This window comes from Chelon labrosus (assembly GCF_963514085.1).
Source record: "Chelon labrosus genome assembly, chromosome: 24".
NCBI lineage: Eukaryota > Metazoa > Chordata > Actinopteri > Mugiliformes > Mugilidae > Chelon > Chelon labrosus.
The window spans coordinates 11865481-11887426 of NC_140357.1; the positions used below are offsets into that span (position 1 = coordinate 11865481).

At 37.2% G+C, this 21946-nt stretch overlaps 2 protein-coding genes across 6 annotated transcripts in view; both read left to right on the forward strand.

The window, feature by feature from the left end:
- Positions 1 to 20500, forward strand: part of LOC311509030 (CD48 antigen-like) — a 43201-nt gene extending 22701 nt beyond the window's left edge. Inside the window, exons 1-11 of one of the 5 annotated variants that reach the window (XR_014699784.1) lie at positions 14694 to 14814; positions 15077 to 15149; positions 16063 to 16206; positions 16789 to 16914; positions 17006 to 17166; positions 17269 to 17371; positions 17485 to 17574; positions 17792 to 17857; positions 18114 to 18149; positions 18381 to 18455; positions 19385 to 20498. Coding sequence is in view for 2 of the 5 variants with exons in the window: in XM_084574068.1 (XP_084430194.1) it covers positions 15083 to 15149; positions 16063 to 16206; positions 16789 to 16914; positions 17006 to 17166; positions 17269 to 17371; positions 17485 to 17574; positions 17792 to 17850 (750 nt within the window). In the remaining 3 variants the exon portion in view is untranslated. Of the gene's footprint in view, positions 1 to 14693; positions 14815 to 15076; positions 15150 to 16062; positions 16207 to 16788; positions 16915 to 17005; positions 17167 to 17268; positions 17372 to 17484; positions 17575 to 17791; positions 17858 to 18113; positions 18150 to 18380 lie in introns of those variants that run through there. The other 4 variants (XR_014699785.1, XM_084574068.1, XM_084574069.1 and 1 more) reach the window with 4 other exon arrangements.
- LOC311509509 (CD48 antigen-like) lies at positions 9589 to 12423 on the forward strand (the record flags this gene model as incomplete). The annotated part of the gene is made up of 7 exons (XM_084574748.1): positions 9589 to 9650; positions 10704 to 10847; positions 11290 to 11415; positions 11503 to 11675; positions 11839 to 11941; positions 12055 to 12156; positions 12374 to 12423. The coding sequence occupies exons 2-7, from the start codon at positions 10772 to 10774 to the stop codon at positions 12421 to 12423; spliced, it is 630 nt and encodes a 209-aa protein (XP_084430874.1). The 5' UTR covers positions 9589 to 9650; positions 10704 to 10771.
- Positions 20501 to 21946: the final 1446 nt, after the last annotated feature.

Consider the following 21946-nt stretch of genomic DNA (forward strand, 5'->3'; position numbering starts at 1 on the left):
GACGTGGGAGTAACTCAGAGCTGTCAGCTGGAAGGTGTCGTTAATTTATATAGTTGTGGGAAGTTAGCAAAAAGAAAAACAACTACTCTGTTACTTTATTTGACAAATTTTGAGGAGAAGATGAAGACAACATTTTACCTGTTGCTCCTGTTCGGGCTAGAGATTTCACATGGCGCTAACTCAGGTAAGTTTTGTTGAGACACAAAAGTGAAAATCAGAATGGCTTGATATTTCCTGAGTGACATGCTGAGGTTGTGTACTATCAGTGTGAAGAGGAATTAGTCTGTGGAAACAGGGAGTTTCCTTTAAATGGGCCACATGTGCGGGCCTCAAGGGCCTTAAGGGCCTTAAAGGCCTCAAGGCCCACAAGGCCCTTGAGGCCCTTAAGGCCTAATTCCTCTTCACACGGATAGTACACAACCTCAGCATGTCACTCAGGAAATATCAAGCCATTCTGATTTTGACAACTGAGTTTGAGTTTGACAATAGTCTATTGACAATTGTCAAGGTGAGCAATTGACAATCGGTCACCTTGAGTTTGAGGTGACTGTCAAGGTGACCGATTGTGACCTTGAGTTTGACATGTACGGCCTATAAGGACGAAGCATCAAACAAATTGTATACCACTTCAGTTCTGTTTTTTTAATTTTCTTTTTATTTATTTTTTAACATTTCAGTAACATAATCCAACAAAAAGCTTAAATGCGCCATTCCAAACTGGTTAGGTTTCATATCTCAAATTGACACACATGTAGGTTTAAGGTACATATTTGGCCAAAGGAACAATAGCGGTTAAGAGTATTCATTCGTACTCATTCAACATGAGAGTACCCAGTGAGAAAAACAAACACAAATGGAAATATTTGAATTTAAAACCAAATCATTACCTTATTATCATATATCATATATTATATAGCCTATAGTAATATTGAGTTGTTAAATCTTTATATTCTGATGATTTGATGCAACTAAACATATTTGACTGAAGATCTAGTTTAGAGAATGTTTTAAGCTTAGATATACAATCTTTAATTTTTGGCTTTCACACAGAGAAAAGATCCAATAAATGGGCGCGGTCATACAGTTGACTCAGCGTAGAAGAAGAGCAACAACGTGAACCCGTGTCTCACTAGCGCCCTCTTCCATGAGGCAGAAGTACTGGCTGCCTCATCTAAATCTAAAAGCTGTACCACTACAGTCGATTAATCTTGTTTAGTAGAAGTAGAAAGTAGCAGAACGTGATCAGTGATAGATTAAGTTATTGTAAATGTTAGTGAAGTAGTTAAAAGGGATTTTTTGATAAAACAAATGTAAAATGTAATGATGTAATATCATTTATCACATGTTTTTATATCTGTCTTTATTTTGTAGTTATCTACAAGACAGAGGGTGATGAAGTCGTCCTTAGCCCAGGCCCTGTGACTGGTCCCATCACCGTCATCTCATGGCTATATGGATCTGACGCTCTCGTGGATTTGGTTGGAAGCAAGCCTAAATTCTACGACGGCTTCAAAGGTACAGTCAAGATTAAACAGTTAATTATTCTATGCAGATGTTTGACTACTGGTTTCACATAGCACCTTTATACCAAAGGCCCTCAATATAAGTAGCCTTAATTCTTCTATAACACATATTCCACACTCTGATTAAAGGATTTTAATGTGATTCTGGTCAGGAGAAAGAATTTAATTCATCAAGTTTAATGTGAAAACAAGCGGTAGATTTAAAGGATTGAATTTAGTTTTTGCTGTTAACTCTTTAAACACACTCACACCTAGTACAGACAATGAAACAAGAATATGTTGAAGTCAATTTTAAGGAACAGTTTAATTATCCCTGGATATGTCATTACAGTGTGTGAGTCCATCCAGTTTACTTTATTATCTCCTTAAAATTTAAGGTTAATACCATCTAACAATACATACTTTTCCTTTTAGGTCACTTTAAACTGAACACCACAACTGGAGAGCTGATCATCTCAAACCTGACAGTGGAGGACAGCGGCAACTACACAGCAGAGAACAATGACAAAGTCTGGGACACAACTGAACTCAAGGTTATCTGTAAGTGGAGGAAGTTTGACTGACGTTTGAGTGGAAAATTAATTAATTTATTCATTCAAACTCTAATAAAATGTTTGTTTGTTTCTATCAGCTGCTGAAAACCAAAGCAGCTCCAACAGCAGTGAAGATGTCTCTTCAACCAACTCCTCCAACACTGGTGAGTTGTTATAGCAGCAGATATCTACATAGACATGTTAGGATCTAGTGAAATGTTTTCCTAACAGGTCACTACAGACGTTTCATTTCACACAAGATTAGCTGACATCAGAATACAGCACGCTTGAAAACCATTTGCAGGTTTATTAATTTATTATTTTTTTTCTTTCTTTGTAGAAAATCAGAATACATCAAACTCAACAGTGATCTACACTCTGTATGATGTTGGTCTTGGTCTTTTGTACATATCCATATGTATATGGACATGGATATGCATATCCATATGCATATGGATATTTATAGGGATATGCATATACATATGCATACGGATATACATATGCATATGCAAAGGAAGACAGGGTAAGACTTCACAAAACATTATGTTTATTCTACAGAATTAAATATCCATTGTTATATTATTCCTATTATTATTCTAAATGTATTTATGTACATTATTTACTTCTCTAGATGTATGTGGATAGGTAGACAATATGATACAGGAAGGATACCAGATATTAAGTTTAATCCATTAACACAAAATAAATACAATTAAAAATTGGGAAACAGTTTGAAATCAGGACGCTGATAAAGTTCACAGTTGTCTTGTGACACATAGGAATAAGCTGGCAGCACCGATCAAAGTCAAACATGTAAATTGATTTTATGCCAGAGCCATTAAAGGAGCAAAGTCAGTTTTTAAAAAGGGGAGGTGTGGTGTTGTGGTCAGAGAAGGAACTTGTTTAACTTTGTAATTGAATATGAATATTTTCATAGCTGGGACCAGAAAATAATAAATTCTGTGTCGACTCTATTAAAGTTTTGCTGTAAAAACATTCTTTTATTTTTGAACAGCTGATGCACCAGTGGTTGTTGTTATCAACAATGAACCTGGTGAGTAAAATATTATTTAATAATGTGAATATTGAACAGTGTTACAGATACATTGTGGTCCTGATGATTATTTTTAACTCAGTGTCTAATGACTGTTAAAACAGTGACAGAAGAAAACCACAAACATTGGGGTCTTGATTATATTTTTTACTATTTTACTCTTCAACAATGAACCTGATGAGTAAAATATTATTTAAATAATGTGAATATTTTACTCTAGCAGTCCAAGAATCATCCAACCAAGGACAAACATCCTCTGTCCACCTGGAGAATGAAACGGGTAAGTAAAATGTTTTGAGATAAATCTGCAGGATTATGAATGTAGAAGCTGCAGCCTGTACCACTGATATCATTGCGTCCTTTGACAGAGACAGAGAACAACGCTTTGCTTGGTGAAAACAACGACTGTGAGGCAGGGCGTGAGGCAGCCCAAGACGGGCTATGAGGCGGGCTGTGAGGAGGCAGACAACCCTCAGGAGCAATAACCTCAGGAGTAGCAGGATCCAGCCAGTCAACTCCCCTACCAAGGTGGTCATGAGGTAAGGAGCAATAACCCCAGGAGTTGCAGGATCCAGCCAGTCAACTCCCCTACCTAGGTGGTCATGAGGTAAGGAGCAATAACCTCAGGAGTTACAGGATCCAGAGTCATCAGCACTGAAGCAGCCATGGGATCGCTGCCTGTCTGCCTACCAGTACGTCCAAGTCTATGTACATATGTGTAAATATGTTTAAATAAATTGTTTTACCAAATTACATGTATTGTATTGAATTACTCCCCGGGCGGTACCCCTTGGCCCTTTTATACAGTGGACCCCCCCCCCCCACATCCATTGGGGGGGTCCACTGTCCGTGTAAAATGCATTTGTTAATACACAGGATTAGATGTTGCAATCCTTTGTTAGTTAAGTTAATTGTGTGTGCAAAACATGGGAAGTGGGCGGCACAGTGGAGAGGTGGTTAGCACTGATGCCTCACAGCAAGAAGGTCCCGGGTTCTAATCCATGGTTCCTTTCTGTGTGGAGTTTGCATGTTCTCCCTGTGTCTGCGTGGGTTCTCTCCAGGTTCTCCAGCTTCCTCCCACCGTCCAAAGACATGCTGGTTAGGTTCATTGGTGATTCTAAATTGGTCGTAAGTGTGAGTGTGAGTGTGGATGGTTGTCTGTCTCTCTGTGTTAGCCCTTTGATACAGGCCCTGTGTACCCCGCCTCTCGCCCGATGACAGCTGGGATAGACTCCAGCCCCCCCACAACCCTGCACAGGAACAAGCGGTTACAAAAGATGAATGAAGACATGGGAGGTGAGTATATTTCAGGGTTGTAATTAGAGGTCCATGCAAGGGGTCCATGAGTTTGTTGCGATATTTAGGGGTCCATGCAAACGAAATTGCAGGAACCCTATTGATTTTGTTGCGATTTTTCTTCTTCTTCTTCTTCTTATAGTTATTTCTCTTTTTCTGCGTATGCGTAGCTAAAGTGTCTGCCCAGGACAAACTGCAAGAGTGAAAGGCATCAATCGTGTGCCTCTGATTCCTTAGATAGCCCTGGTTCTAACAGACTAAGCCACGGCCATTTCCATCTGCCATTTTTTTCCACTATTTTGAAAAAATTGCACCCCAAAGCAAAATCAACATCCAGTTCTCACCAAACTTGGCATGTATCATTTATGGACAAAGATAATCAAAATTCTTCAAAAGAACTTTAGCAGGGTTATTGATTACAAAGTTAATGGCTAATTAATTTTTAAGGCGTGGCACAGTATAGCTCCAAAGCTAATATTTTGTGAAGCATATACCCAAACTTAATCAAACTTCATATCATTGATAATAATATGATTCTGTACATGCACCCCTACTTTTGTGACCCTTTTTCTCTAGGTGGCGCTACAAAGGCAACATTTCAGTATCTGAAAAACTGCAATAGCTAACTTCATGAAATCTGGCATACACAATCTGTAACACATTGTGTAGATGGCCATCAAGTTGCGTGACATTACATCTACAGGGGGCGCTACAGGTGACACAGAAACATTTCATATGACTTTAAGGCCTATAACTTTTGAAGTATTCAACCAATGAATTCACCAATTCACCTTATGAAACTTAGCAACCCTCATTATAATATGCTTGTGTTCAATCATGAAATTCTGGCTGTAGGGGGCGCTACAACTACTACATGTTTATATCTCACAAACCCCCAGTGTTGGGCACGTTACTTTTTAAAAGTAATTAATTATAGTTATTAGTTACTTCTCCCAAAAAGTAACCGAGTTAGTAACTGAATTACTCCACTATAAAAGTAACTAGTTACAAGGGAAAGTAACTCTGACGCTTGTGTGATACTGCTATGCACGCATTTGTGTGTAAACGACACCCGCCCAACTGAACACTGCGCTGCCGCTGATTGGCTTACCATGAAATCTTATCCTACCTTAGCCAATCATCATCACTTATGCGGCTCTTCACATGTTTCATTTCACATAAGATTAGCTGACATCAGAATACAGCACGGTTGAAAACCATTTGCAGATTTATTAATTTATTCTTTCTTTTCACAGTGATCTTCATTCTGTTGGGTGTTGGTGTTTGCGTTTGTCTCTTCTTGTGCAAACGCAACAGAAGACAGGGTAAGAATTCACAACACATTTATTCTCCAGAATGAAATATGTATTATATGTTTTATATGTATTATTATTATTATTATTCTAAATGTATTTATGTACATTATTTACTTCTTTAGATGTATATGGGCAGGTAGACAAGATGATACAGGAAGGATACCAGATATTAAGTTTAATCTATCAACATCAAAAACCTGTTCAGTTTTATTCTCTACATTAGCTCCCTAAGCTGTGAACTGTTTAACTTTGTAATTGAATATGAATATTTTCATAGCTGGGACCAGAAAATAACCCTAATGTGGGCCCTGATGTGGGCCCATGAGGCAGGCCGTGAGGTGGAGGAATCATCCAATCAAGAACAAAAATCCTCTGTTCACCTGGAGAATGAAAGAGGTGACTAAAATGTTTTATGAAATAAATCTGCAGGACTATGAATGTAGAAGCTGCAGCCTGTACCACTGATATGTTGTAGTGTTTTATCAACAGTAAACTAGAATCTATTTATGTGATCAATGTGTCCTTTGACAGAGACGGTGAACATCCCTTTGCTTGGTGAAAACAACAATACAGATGGTGAGTAAAATGATATTTGATGGAAACTTGGCTTAACCTGTCTGTAAAAATGAAAAAGAACTTGTTCTGGTGTTCAATTGTGTTGAAGATGTTCTTGTATCTTTTAACAGAGAAGGCAGCAGAAAAGACATCGGTAGGATCGAACAACAGGATGGACACATTATCGACGGAGAGTTGGAGACATTTGTCTCAGTGAGCGACAGGAGGACACTGGACAAACTGCTCACCATCATGAACAATCCAGCTCATTCTCCAACAGATTGATTCAGCTCCTCTCCAACAGTGAACGTTACAGGACGTCATTCATACCAAACTCAGTCCAGCTGAACAACAACTCACCTTTCTGTAACAAATAACTCCATGTTATTCATGTTAATGCTCCTCCTGTCATATTATTATTATTATTATTATTATATATTATTATTAAATTGTATCTATTTATTGTACATTTCTATTTCTTGTCATTTGTGGTATGCAAATCTTGTACATTTTTTGTATATATTTTATTTATTTCATTATTATTATATTTATACTATATATATATATTTACTAACTGTTACACCTTTTTTTTTTAAACTAGTAGTTTTCAGGAGTGTTTATTATCACATTTTTTTATGAGCAACTAAGCTACTGTGACCAGGCAGTTTCACTTTCTCACATGAGGCAGTCTGAGCTGTCTCATATTATGAAGCTGGCTATTGTAAATCAAATGCCTCTGTGCCTGAGCCAGAAGGAGAAACTATATTCATATACTGTCATGTAACATCATCTGCTATATGTTGTATTTGTATCATCATATTATACATGTACGCTTTAGTCAGATGTATGTATCTATGACAGATGTGTGTTTATCTCATTTCTCCTGCTGTCCTCTCTTCTCTCTCTCTTTCTTCTGTCTGTACCCGGCTGGCCTTAGGCAGATGGGTTCCTCCATATGAGCTGGGTTCTGCTCAAGGTTTCTTCCTTTTAAAGGGAGTTTTTCCTTGCCACCGTCGCCTTCAGGCTTGCTCTGGGGGTTTCAGGCCGGGTTTTGTAAAGCGTCTTGAAACAATTTGTATTGCTGACGCTATATAAATAAAACTGAATTATGTTTACTTTTTTATTTCTTATGTGCACTGTCCTTAAACTGTATGCTCACATTAGACATTAATTATTGAGTACGTGACATTTTGTTTTACATTACGGGTTTTTCCTGCTGTAACTGCAAAATAAATTATTTTCTACTTTTAGTTAAAAACCAACCAAAGTAAAATGAAAGGCTGAAGTAGTGGAGGCTGAATATTCATATTGACATTTATGAATAAACGATACGATACGATACAACTTTATTTGTCAGTTTGTGCTGAAATTCTTTTTGCATCCTTGGGCAGCTCATTTAAGGATAAGAGGGCATAAACAATACATACATGTAAGACATACTTAAACGAGCATAGCATGCCCAAGGATGAGGTTCGCAGCCGAGCAGCGCACCGGAAGCCCCTACTGAATAATGTCATGAATAATGACAATAGGACAGAGTAGCACCAATAATGTCTACAAGAATGATGCCAAAGTACCTGAGATATGGGTATGGCACTTGAGAGAAAAAACTGAATAAGAGAGTCAAGTAAAATGGTGATAAACAGATATAGACGAGGATAAATAAATCTAAAAATATGTACTGCATGTATACTAAATGCTACTTGTATGTACCATTTAGTATACATGCAGTAAAAAATTGAAAATACTTCAGATATATCATTTGTGAAAAAAGTGTAAATTAACCTTAATTAACTGGTAATCACTTTGGCTGCTTATTACTATAAATGTGGAAAATAACAGTTTTATGCTGAAAAGATAGTAATAAACAGTGCATTTATACATTTATACAGTTCACATGCTGAATAAAGTTATGCCCAAAGTAAAGCGATTGAAGTCCCCAGTGATCGTTACACAAGTGAGTTCACCTCAGACAAGGTAATACCTAGTATATACAGTCCATGGGTAAGGCCAATGGACTTTGTGTTGGGGTCAAATTTGACCAGTTTACCATTTAAAATATGTAAAAACTACAGTTTTCTTGTTTTTATTGGAACAAGACTTCATAATATCCTCAGGAACATCTATCTTAACACAACAAAAAAGGTGGTTCACCATTTTAGTAAATTCTAAAAGCCTCTAAAAAAAGTGACCTCTGTGGTGTTACGGGTCAAATATGACCCGCCAAGAATATTGGTAGTTTCACGCATCCATGCATCATTTAAAAACTTTTGGGTTGCAGTGTGGATCAAATTTGGCTTAATTTACACTCTCACCACCACACACCACCCTACCAGACCCCCCCCCCCCCCCCCCACCCCACCCTTCCACATCTTACATCTTTGCTCAAAGAGAGGTCTTCAAATACAAAAATGATGATATTTCATCCCCCACTCCACAAACTGATGAAGACAGAAACCAAAATGACATTGAGGAAGATGTGTCTGAGAATGAGGATGACGTTGAGTATGATGATGAAGGGCCTACCAGATATGCTGTGTCACATGTTCAAGACATCAAGACAACATTTGAGCTGTTTATACCACCATATGTTGAGAACATCTTGCTCGAGATGACAAACACTGAAGGTAGAAGGGTGTTGTGCAACAGCTGGATTGGAAACAACAAACTGGTCCCAGCGTAAATGACAAACTTGACATACATGTACAAACCAGGGCCTATATTTGCATTTGCAATTTTGAGCAAAATAAAGTTTGATTTTGTGAAACAGACCTTTTTTTTTTTTTTTTTTTTACCTCTATCCAATCATAATATCAATCAAATCAATATGTATGGGTCAATTTTGAGCCGTAACACATATGTCACTATGGTTAATAATATTAAGTAAAGAAACTCCACATGTAATTTATTTTTGGTGGTATGTTCTAATATTAATCTGTGATAGTCAGATGGAATAACTGTCCATTGTCTTCACTATAACAAAGATAAAAAGTGAATTTAATTTTTTTTTTCAAATGAAAACGAGTGGTGTATTCTAAGATAAAAGCTCTATTTGGCCAAAAAAATAACATTTAATACAATGATTACATGGATATGAATGCAAAACAAGTTAGATATGAGGTGAAAAACAAAACTGGTTGACAAACAGTGTTCTTTGGTGAGTTTGGGCTGCCACGTGTTCATTTTGATCCGCTAACACAAAAGACGTGGGCAGCTTTCTAACACATTTCAAGGGATACACTGAGCCTCAGCTGAGTGTGTGTAGGTAGCCAATCAGATCTCTGTCATTGTTTACGTCGACGCCGTGACGTCTATTTTACAACAGCTGCGGCGGAGATTTAACAACAAACAGTGATTCACATTCTACATGTGGGTGAGTTGGAACCAGGCGTTAATGTAGTTTGTTGTAGGAAGTTATTTGCAAAAGTTATGCTGACCACTTTGATAGTGTATTGAATATAAACTGCTATCGATGTATGCTAACTTTATTAGCAGTTACGCTAATGTCAAATAACGGATTTTTTTCGTAGCGTCGCTGCCGTGAACGCAGATCATATTCGGCTGCATGTTTAGTTTACGTTGCTGCTCTTCGCCTGTTTTTATTTATTTTTATATTCAGTAATACTTTCTGATGTTGTCAGCCTCCTCCGTGCATGCTATATTTCAACTCATTGCTGAGAGGATGAAGACGCTGCTGATGCTAATGCTAATACTCGGGCTGTTTGTAGCATGTGAAGCTAACTCAGGTACGTTCATGTTTTCCTTTTGTCTGTGTCATCACACACTTCCTGAAACACGTGTTGTGAAAATCAGACCCTGAATTTATTTTTAAATTAAACGGGCACTAAACGACATCTTGAGTTTCATTCAATGTAGAAGCCGGCTTTGTTATTTATTTATTTTCTTCTTCTCTTCTTCTTTAATGGCGGTTGGCATACGAGCTTAAAGGTGCATTACCGACACCAACTGGACAAATGTAGAACATGAGATTAAACGAAAAATGAATAATAATAATAATAATAATTTTTAATCTAAATTTGACTCTTTTAAAATATGATGATGTAACGTCTTGCTCTGTCATTTGTCTTGTTTAAGATTAATAATTAATCCTACTAAATGACTGAGATAGATGATCTCTGTGTACTGCACTTGGTCCAATGATGCATCTACATAACGAGTAATTTAGACATTTATACATGTTTTCTAACTAAAGCTAATAACCAAATAAGGACACTTGTTAAATTTTACAATCTTGTTGAGTAGAAGTAGCAGAACATCATCAGTGATGGTTAAATTAAAGTTAAAAGATTAAGTTATTGTAAATGAAGTAGTTAAAAATTATTTTTTGATAAAAACAAATGTAAAATGAAATTATTTAATCCCTGCTTATGAATGACATGTTTTTATATCTGTCTTTATTTTGTAGTCCTCTACGAGACAGTGGGTGATGAAGTCGTCCTTCATCCAGGCCCTGTGACTGATCCCATCACCAGCATGACATGGACACATAACAGGAACATTATCGCCTATTGGTTTGGAAACGAGACTAAATTCTACAAGCCCTTCAAAGGTACAGTCAAGATTTAACAGTTAATTATTCTGTGCAGATAGATGTTTGACTGGTTTCACATAGCACCTTTATACCAAAGGCCCTCAATATAAATAGCCTTAATTCTTCTATAACACATATTACACACTCTGATTAAAGGATTTTAATGTGATTCTGGTCAGGAGAAAGAATTAATTCATCAAGTTTAATGTAAACAGTGAAATAAGCGGTTGGTTTAAAGGATTTAGTTTAGTTTTTGTTGTAAACTCTTTAAACACCCTTACATTGTGCAGACAATGAAACAAAAATACCAGAATATGTTGAAGTCAATTTTAAGGAATTTAAACAGTTTAGATTATCTCTGGATACGTCATTACAGTGTCTGAGTCCATCCAGTTTACTTTGTTATTATCTCCTTAAAATTTAAGTTAATACCTTTAATAATACGTCATTGTCCTTTTAGGTCGCTGTGAACTGAACACTGCAACTGGAGAACTGATCATCTCAAACCTGACACCAGAGGACAGCGGCAGCTACACAGCAGAGATCAACAAGAAAGTCTTGAGCCCAACTAAACTCAGTGTTATCTGTAAGTGGAGGAAGTTTGACTGAAGTTTGTCTTGAATATTAATTAATTAATTTGTCTGATCTCTTATTAAATGTTTGTTTCCATCAGCTGGCGTTCCTACTCCCACTATCTCCACAAGCTGTGACGATCAGATGACCCACTGTGTTCTCACCTGTGAAGTCAACACTACAGGCGCTGAACCAGTCAACTATACCTGGTGGTCAGGTGGCGTGATGAGTGGCGTGATGAGGAATCAAACCAAGGAGCTCAACATAACAAAGGTACAAACATGATGATGGTGTTAGTAGGTGAATGTGACATATTCAAGCATCGCTCTGGGACTTTACACCAAACATCATCTTCTATAATCTGGAAGTATAAAGACAAAAGTAGCATTTTGGTTCATGAGCTTCAGGCTAATGTTGTTTTTCACTGGTTTTCTAGGAGGAGAAGGAACGTTTGTTTTTCTGTGTGGTGAAAAATCCAGTCAGCTCTAACAGCAGCAAAGAAGTCCTCAACCCTTTCATCACCTCCCCAGAAGACCCTGGTGAGTTTCACATCTACATTTATCTACATCGTATTCTCAGAAGTGTCTCAGCTACATTACAATACAGCGTGCTTACAAACCATTTACACATTTTATTTTTAATTTTTTTGTAGGGAATAACAATAACGGTCTGTATGTGTTATTGATGCTGGTCCCGGTGGTTGGTGTCGTTGTTGTTGTCATTGTTGGTGTCTTCATTTACAAATGCAGAACAGGTAAGAATTCCCAGCAGATTATAATTATTCTACCAAATTACCATTGATTTGTGTATTATCATTATAAACATATTTATTTCCATTGTTCACTTCTCCAGATGTGGTATGCCTGCACAGTCATTGCTTTTATTGTTTGTTATGTTTAAGTTTGTTCTATAAAATGTTAGAAGTTAGTGACAGGTGTACTGATCATGACAACTCTTTGATTATTTCTCAGTGAGCTTTACATCAATACCAACACATTCATGTTTCACAACCAAAGCTTGAGCTGGTGAGTAACATGTTAATTATCTGTGGAGACAGATAACTCACTAACCTGTGAACCAAATTGAATATGAATATTTTTATAGGTGGAACGAGAAAATAATAAATTCTGTGTCGACTCTGTTTAAGTTTTGATGTAAAATCTTTCTTTTATTTTTGGACAGCTCAACCAACAGTGGTTTTTATCAACAATGAACCTGGTGAGTAAAATATTATTTAATAATGTGAATATTAGACAGTGTTACAGATACATTATGGTCCTGATGATTATTTTAACTCTTCTATCAGTCCAATCAAGGACAAACGTCCTCTGTCCACCTAGAGAATGAAATGTAGATGTATGTCTAGAGAGTAAAACGTTTTGAGATAAAACTGCAGTACTATGAATCAACTATTTGAATGTACTATTTTATAGTGTTTTATCAACAGTAAACTAAAATCTATTCATGTGATCAATGTGTCCTTTGACAGAGACGGTGAACGACCTGTTGATTGGTGAAACAACGATACAGTCATTCTCCAACAGATTGATTCAGCTCCTCTCCAACAGTGAACGTTACAGGACGTCATTCATACCAAACTCAGTCCAGCTGAACAACAACTCACCTTTCTGATTGTCGTTCATGTTTATGCTTCTCTTGCCATATTATTATTATTATTATTATTATACACTGCCAGGCCAAAAAAAGTCTCCACCAAAAAAAACAGGGCCCACACTCTAATGTTTCGTTGCACCTCCTTTGTCTTTGATTACAGCACACATTCTCTGTAGCATTATTTCAATAAGCTTCTCCAATGTCTCCAGATTTATCTCCATCCAGTGTTGCATTTATTTTTCACCAAGATCTTGTATTGATGATGGAGAGTCTGACCACTGCACACAGAATGACTCTTCTCAAACAGACTAACATCTTCTCCACGACCACAGGATGTGTCTTTAGACGTGGCTGTTTAAGAAATGAGAAGCTACTCATTGCATCAGTTATGGTTAATTAACATGCAGTAATTATCCAATAGGAGACTCCTACTATTTGCTTAGTCAAATCCAGGTGGCGACTTTTTTTTTGTATATTATTATTATATCCTATCTGTGCGACTAAGCTACTGTAAGTGTTTGAAAAATGTAAATCAAATGCCTCTGTGTCTGAGCCAGTAGAAGAAACTGTGAAATGTGTGGTTTAATGAAGACGGGTGTAAAATCTGAAGCAGTGTTTTAGTAACGATGCACATGAAAGAAGAGACTTGAATGTGTGAATGATGGTTTAGTGATTTGTTTACATTACATTTCTTCTTCTGCAGCTCTTTCCTACATCGACAGCTGCTGTCCAGTGACTTTTGATAGTTGAGGCTCTTTTTTATTTTTTTCAGACAGGTACTTCCTTCCTGCTGCTGTACAACCACATATGTATTAAGTCTTCTACTATTTATTTCTTTACTTTTTTATTTCTTGCGTGCACTGTTCTTAAACTGTATGCTGCTGTAAAACTGCAAAATAAAGGGATTTTCTACTTTTATTGAAAAAACAACCAAAAGTAAAACAAAAGGTTGAATATTCATATTGACATTTATGAATATCATGAATAATGACGATAGGACAGAGCTGCATCAACAATGTCATGGGTACTAGAATGATGTGAACGTAAGTGAGATATGGGTATGGCACTTTAGAGAAGAAAAAAAATAAACTAAATAACATAGAGTCAAGTAAAACGGTGATAAATAGATATAGATGAGGATAAATAACTGTCTTCATAGACAATAATTATCTAAATCTACTTTTATGTACCATTTAGTATACATTGTTTTATTTATATAGCCTCAATAACAATACAAATCGTCTCAAAATGCTTTACAAAACCCAGCCTGAAACCTCCAGAGCAGCCTGAACGCGACGGTGGCAGGAAAAACTCCTTTAACATGAAGAAACCTTGAGCAGAACCAGAACCAGAACCCAGCTCATATGGAGGAACCCATCTGCCTAAGGTCAGCCGGGTACAGACTGTACATGCAGTACAGTACAACTTACAAATACAAATACTTCAGATATATCATTTGTGAATATGTAAATTAACCTTAATTAACTGGTAACCACTTTGGCTGCATATTACTGTAAATGTGGAAAATAACAGTATTATGCTGAAAAGACGGTTTACAGTTAAATCCAAAGGAGTGCCTCTGAATCCGCATCTCTTCACATACTGAATAAAATTGTGCCCCAAGTAAAGAGCCAGCGAGGCCCCTTTTTCCGAGCAGCCTATCAGATGTCACAGTGAATTTGGACCCAGCTCGGGACAGTGCGAGAAGCCACTGGTGACGCAGCTCTTCATGATAATTAATTAAAAACAAACGTTTCTAAACTTCATCGGTTTCTAGCGCTTCATTTTATCATCTCAGGTAAGTCATCCATAATAAATAAACCGATGAATTAATATGTTAATTAATCATATTAATACGTTTTTGACGAAGTGGAGAAATTTTATTTTACTTGCGCAATTTTATTTTACTTTCAGTTTGACAAGTGCAAGAACGCTGTTGCTCCCGGTTGTCGTTTAAATACTGCTCAATTTATTTTATTCACAGCTTCTGTTTCCTGGGATAGTTTCTGACATTGTTAGCAGTATCATTTGTGTTTTCTGTCTGATTTAAACTAATTTAGAGGACGATGAAGTCAGCTTTAACCACCGTGTTGATCACACTTCTAACTCTGGAAACTGTCCAGACCAGCTCTGGTAAGTTGAAGTTTTGTTGTGATATACACAATAAATAAAACTGAATATTAATGTTTAGTGTCGTTGAGACTTAGACACTCATGCTTGTTTTTCTATCAGAATCAAGGACGAAATTTTGATTTCAGAAGTGAGGGGGACACAAGTATTTTTAATAAAACTCTAATCTTTCAGTTCTCTGTGTTTTCTAGTAGTTCTTAGTTTTCTATTGCTAGTTTGAAGTTTAATGTTCTCTTTTTTGGTTTGACTGGTTGTAAAGGTTGTAAACATTATCACCCAGTTCTGTGTTTCACCTTGTTAGTCAACTTCACTCCAACTCAGTAGCCTACCACCAATTTTACACTTATTTAAAGAAAATATGGTAAACAAACCACCAGGAGCTTGTGGGCGGGGCTAAACTAAGAAAAACAGCAGAGCCGGTTTCAGGTTGAGCGGCTGTTTTCCGCTTGGTCCTAGTGCTAGACGAGTCTCTGGTTACTATAGTAACATTGTTTTTGGACGGTAAAAAGGGCAGGGGACCAAAAGGGCCTTTTGAAAAAGTGCAGGGGACATGTCCCCTGTGTCCCCCCCCCCCAACGTTTCTTTGCCACATTAACCTCTCAAGTAGATTTATTCATATTTTTTTACATTTTCTACACTAAACAAACAATTCAGATGGTCAGTGTCAGTGTTGCAGTATTTTCGTGGTGAAATAAAACATGAAAATGAGAGATTATCTCACTACAAATTAAAATGAAGTCCAAACAATCAATGTAAATAAAATGGAGGTCTGTTCTCCTCCATTAATATTCTGTTTATCAAACTATAAAGACCCAAATGATACTGTGTGCTCTACAGGAGTATACAGCTACACAAATATAGTTTAGTTTTATAATTTAAAGAATGACAGGTTTTGATATTGTTCTTTATTTTACAGACAACTACAAGAAAGTAGGAGACACAGTTGTCCTTAGTCCAGGCTCTGTGGATGCTCCCATCACCAGCATAACATGGAAACATAATTCAAACCTCGCTGTGGAGTGGTATGGAGACAAGATTGACTGTTACCCGAAATTCAAAGGTATTTAACACCGTAGAGCACAGGTGTCAAACTGATCCGTGAAAGGGTTTTTGTTCCAATCAAGCAAGAGGACACCTGAAATGACTGCGTGAAGGCAGTTCAGTTGATTGATTGAGCCAAGACAGGTGGGCTACTGCATGGTTGGAATGAAAACCTGCAGCCACATGGCCCTTTCACGGATCAGTTTGACACCTGTGCCGTAGAGGAAGGGATGTGTTTCTCACTTGTCACCAGGGGTAGTGGGTGTGTCTGGTTGTGTGTGTGGGTATGACGGGTTGAATAGTTGCCTAATGAATATCACCTTCATCTGCCTGTGGGTCTGTTTGTTTAATACAGAGAGAGGGTGAGGTAGGGTGCTGATTTTTCTGTTGACCGCTTAAGCTCTTGTTTATCATAGTTTAGTCATTCAAATAAATCTGTGTAATGATATGACAAAAAGTATGTGTTCTCAAATGTGTTAAATAGAGTAACTTAGTCCTGATAGTCACACTAGAAACACCTTTAATTAAATCCCTGAAAACACACAGAACACCTTCAGTCTTCTTTGGTAGATAACTGCTGATGTAACTTTTATAAATTTAGATCGCTGCAAACTGAACACCAAAACTGGAGAGCTGATCATCTCAGGTGTGACACTAGAGGACAGCGGCAGCTACACAGCAGAGATCAACAACAAAGTCCTGAACCCAACTAAGATCCTGGTTATCTGTAAGTGGAGGAAATACGACTCAAGCTAGTCTGGAATATCTGATCATTTATTCATCTGAACTCTAATGAAATGTTTGTTTGTTTCCATCAGCTGGTGTCTCTACACCCACTGTGTCAGAAAGCTGTGATGCTGAAAAGACCCACTGTGTTCTCACCTGTGAAGGCATCACTACAGACTCTGGACCAGTCGTCTATTCCTGGTGGTCAGGTGACGTGTTGAAGTGTAAAATCAAGGAGCTCAGAATAACAAAGGTGAATGTGATCAGTAACAGACAGATCAAGTAATTCATACATTCAAGGACCATTTTTACTTCATGAAATTCAAGCTAATGTTGTTTTTCACTGGTTTTCTAGGAGGACAAGGATCCTTGGTTTATCTGTAAGTTAGAAAACGCAGTCAGCTCTGAAAGCAGCGAAGAAGTCCTCAACCCTTTCATCACCTCCTCCTCCGACACTGGTGAGTTTGACATCTACATTTATCTACATCGTATTCTCAGAAGTGTCTCAGCTACATTAGAATACAGCGTGCTTACAAACCATTTACAGATTTTATTTTTATTTTTTTTGTAGGGAATAACAATAACGGTCTGTACTGGTTATTGATGCTGGTCCCAGTGGTTGGTGTCATTGTTGGTGTCTTCATTTACAAACACAGAACAGGTAAGAATTCCCAGCAGATTATAATTATTCTACCAAATGAACATTGATTTGTGTATTATCATTATAAACATATTTATTTCCATTGTTCACTTCTCCAGATGTGATATGCCTGCACAGTTATTGCTTTTATTGTTTGTTATGTTTAAGTTTGTTCTATAAAATGTTAGAAATTAGTGACAGGTGTACTGATCATGACAACTCTTTGATTATTTCTCAGGGAATTTTCCACCACAACTACTTCGTGTACTTTCACGTTTGAAGACATTCTCATGCTAGCACACAGGTAGTGATGTTTGTTATGTCCACCAGGTATATGTTGAGTCCTTGGATTGATTCTAACAGTGTTTCTATCATTTGTGTCTAAGTAATGCTCTATATAGATTATTTTCATCACGACACCTTTCAGAGCAATCTGCAGTACAGAGAAAAGTCTAAAGCTGCAGTTTGAAGATTTTATGTCAGAAGAATTTGAAGACTTACCTTGTAAATATGTTTTGAAGATGTGCACTCGTCGTGATGGTTCTTTTATTTTCTGACAGCAGACTCATCACAGGCCTCTCCTAACCCTGTACCTGGTGAGTAAAATGTGATTTAATTATGTGAAACTGCACAGTTTGACAGATGCATTGTTGTCCAGATGATTCTTTTGACTCTTTTATCAGTTTAGAAATCAGTCCAGACAAGAGGCTGTCTATAAAGAAGATAAATGTTTTTACATTCACTAGGAGATAAAACTGTGAATGCTGAAGCTACTGTATGGAACTAAAAGATGTGCTGGTCATGACTGTTCTTTTATAATTTGACAGAGATGAAACCGTTGATTAATGGTAACGAGGATGTAGTCCAAGGATCATCCAGTCTAGAAACCATCAATAAAACAGGTGAGTAAACTTGACAACACATATGTGATCATGTTGAGCTACATGGACACTTCTTCCTCAGCAAAACAAACGTGTTGCAGAGAGCTACATCAAATTTATCTCCAGTATTCAACTGATGCTTGAAGCTGCACCCATTTGAGATCCCAGATTGTAAAACTATCTTGTTTTTATCAGTTAATTCATCAAAGATAGCAGAAGACCAAGGATCAGAATCTGCTCAGGTCCAGTTTGTGGATTTGTCCAGTATCAGCAATCACCCTGGTGACTTATTGTACTGAACAGTACGTTTAAATGACAATTTAAAAGCTGCAACCATTGACAAAAAAATTGGTATTTTCGCAGTTGAATAATCTGACATTTTTCAGAAGAAGAAAAAATATCTCCCCAAACCCAGCCAGATGTCGTGTCCACAGAAACCTGCAATGAACCTGTTGAGTTAAACTTGATCATAAAAATGATGATGAACCTATGTCAAAGTCTTTTATCATTTTATCAGAGAATTTATCAAATGAAGTCAGTAGTCAGTAGTAGCTGCTATTCCCAATTGTGAGCCAGAATCATCTCCAATAAAACTCAAATAAGTCCGGTTACTTTTTTTTTTTAGATGAACTATAACCAGGAAGAAACTTCACAGACAATGAGACTTGTCTTTTATATCAAATAAAGCTGCTGTTATTGACATTAAACGACCAAACCAATGAACTTGAGTCCAGTAATCTTCTCTGGAGTAATAAAATAAAATAATGATTAAAAATTCTAAATCAAGTGTGAATTTGTTTTCAGCAGCAGCTTCACCTTTTAATCAACATTTTAAAATAGTTAAACTGACTGGGAGGTGACTCCAGGTCCCTGTGGAGTAGATGTTGGTGGTTGACCATTATAAAGATTTAGAAAGCATGTAGAGCTTGTTTCCCTCCGTCTCTCCTCAGTGGTGGCCATATACGACTACACCCGCCACAAAGAGGACGAGCTTTCGTTCCAGGAGGGCGCCATCATCTACGTGATCGAGAAGAACGACGATGGCTGGTACGAGGGCGTGATGAACGGAACCACCGGCCTCTTCCCCGGCAACTACGTGGAGTCCATCATGCACTACGCCGACTGAACAAGCCTTCTCCCCCTTCTGAGCGGGAGGGAGGAGCGTTTTGGTGGGGAAGGGAAAAGGGGGAGAAGGGTTAAAGGTCAAAGACTTTGCTCAGACAGAGCATGATCACCTCCGAGGGGGAAGATGAAGCCGTTTTTAAAGAAGGTGCAACATGACAAACTGATGCCCGGTCATTATCGACGGAGAGTTGGAGACATTTGTCTCCGTGAGGGACAAGAGGACACTGGACAAACTGCTCTCCATCATGGACAATCCATCTCATTCTCCAACAGACAGATCCAGCTCCAACAGTGATGCTACAGGACGTTATTCATACCAAACTCAGTCCAGATGAACATCAACTCATCTTTCTGTAACAGATTGTTGTTCATGTTAATGCTCCTCCTGCCATATTATCATTGTATATTCTTATTACATCGTATGCATTTATTGTATATTTCTATTTCTTGTCATTTATAGTTTTATACTATTATATTTTTATTTTATATATATGTTTTAACTTTTTTTAAACTAGTAGTTTTCAGGAGTGTTTATTATAATTTTTTATGTGCAACTAAGCTACTGTGACCAAGCAGTTTCACTTTCTCACATGAGGCAATGTGAGCCGTCTCGTATTATGAAGCTGTCTGCCTCTGTGTCTGAGCCAGTAGAAGAAACTGTGAAATGTGTGGTTTAATGAAGACAGGTGTAAAATCTGAAGCTGTGTTTTAGTAACGACGCATATGAAGGAATAAATGAGTGTTGAACGTGTGAATGATACAAACTATCTGGTTTAGTAATTTAGTTTACTTACATTTCTTCTTCTGCAGCGTTTTCCTACCTTGACAGCTGCTGTTCAGTGACTTTTGATAGTTGAGGCTCTTTATAGTCTGTTCAAATGATTAATGAATATGAATATTGTGATTAAACATTTGTTATTAATTATTTGAGTATGTGACGTCTTGTTATTTTACATTACAGGTTTTTCCTGCTGTAACTCTGCAAAATAAAATGTTTTTCTAATTTTAGTGAGAAACCAGCCAAAGTAAAACAAGACTGAAATAGTGGCGGCTGAATATTCATAATGATATTTATGAATATCATGAATAATGACAACACGACAGAATTGCACCAATAATGTCATGGCTACAAGAACGATGCCAAAGTACCTGAGATATGGGTATGGCACTTGATAGGAAAAAATAAACTGAATAACAGAGTCAAGTAAAATGGTGATAAACAGATATAGACAAGGATAAATAAATCTAAAAATATGTACTGCATATATACTAAATGCTACTTGTATGTACCATTTAGTATACATGCAGTAAATAGTAAAAACTTGAAAATACTATATCATATATATCATTTGGCTGCATATTACTGTAAATGTGGAAAATAACAGTTTTATGCTGAAGACAGTAATAAACAGGACATTTATAAAACAGCAAGATAGCATTAAATTAACAGGACAGTTACATCCTAAAGAGTGCATCTAAACCCGCATCTGTTCATTTACAAACAGAGGTTTTATTTTCACGGATGCATCCGTTCACATACTGAATAAAGTTGTGCCCAAAGTAAAGTGATTGAAGTCCCCAGTGACCATGAAGGCATCCACACAGGTGAGTTCCCCAGCTGAGGTAATACCTAGTTAGTTAGTATATACAGTCGAGTAACGGGTAGATGAGGCCTCGTGAAGCGTTGCGGCACATTACCCAAACGGTACTGATACTGTGTCACTGTTACTCAATACTGAGTCCTGCTGGACAGTAAACATTATTGCAGGCAACCAAGTTTAGAGACTCCACTGACCTACTGATTAAATGACCTAGTATATACACAATAATATTATTTGTTATTATATTATATGGTATTATTTTATATCTTAATCTAAGTGTAAAATAGCTTCGATAACTTTAAAATGTACAGTTCAATAAATAGTGTAAACATGTGAAAATCATAGTGAAAGTGTGAATGTAATGTTGCTTATGTACTCGTCTTTGAGACAGGGAGTTGTTGGTTGTTGTTTTTTTTAACAATTTTTTATTAAAAAAATAAATAAATAAATAAAGTTTTTCCAGTGTCTTGTCATTCAGTCGATTACGTTTCTTTGAGGCAAGTTCTCCAGCTTTGGACAACACCCTCTCGCAAGGCTCTGAAGAAGCTGCGTGCATAAAAACTGTAGGCCTACCTGCCGATATAAGATCAAAATGGTTCCACACGGCGGAGACCTTTCTCTTTCTTTGGGGCTCCATATCACGACTTGAAGGGAGAGTTTTGATTCAAAAGATCAAGGATTTCTTTTTTTTTTTTTTTTTGTCAGAGACGCACCCCGTTCACAGATGCGCTTCTTTATAAACACAGTTTGGCGACGAAACAGTGACGGACGACGACATTCCTTTGA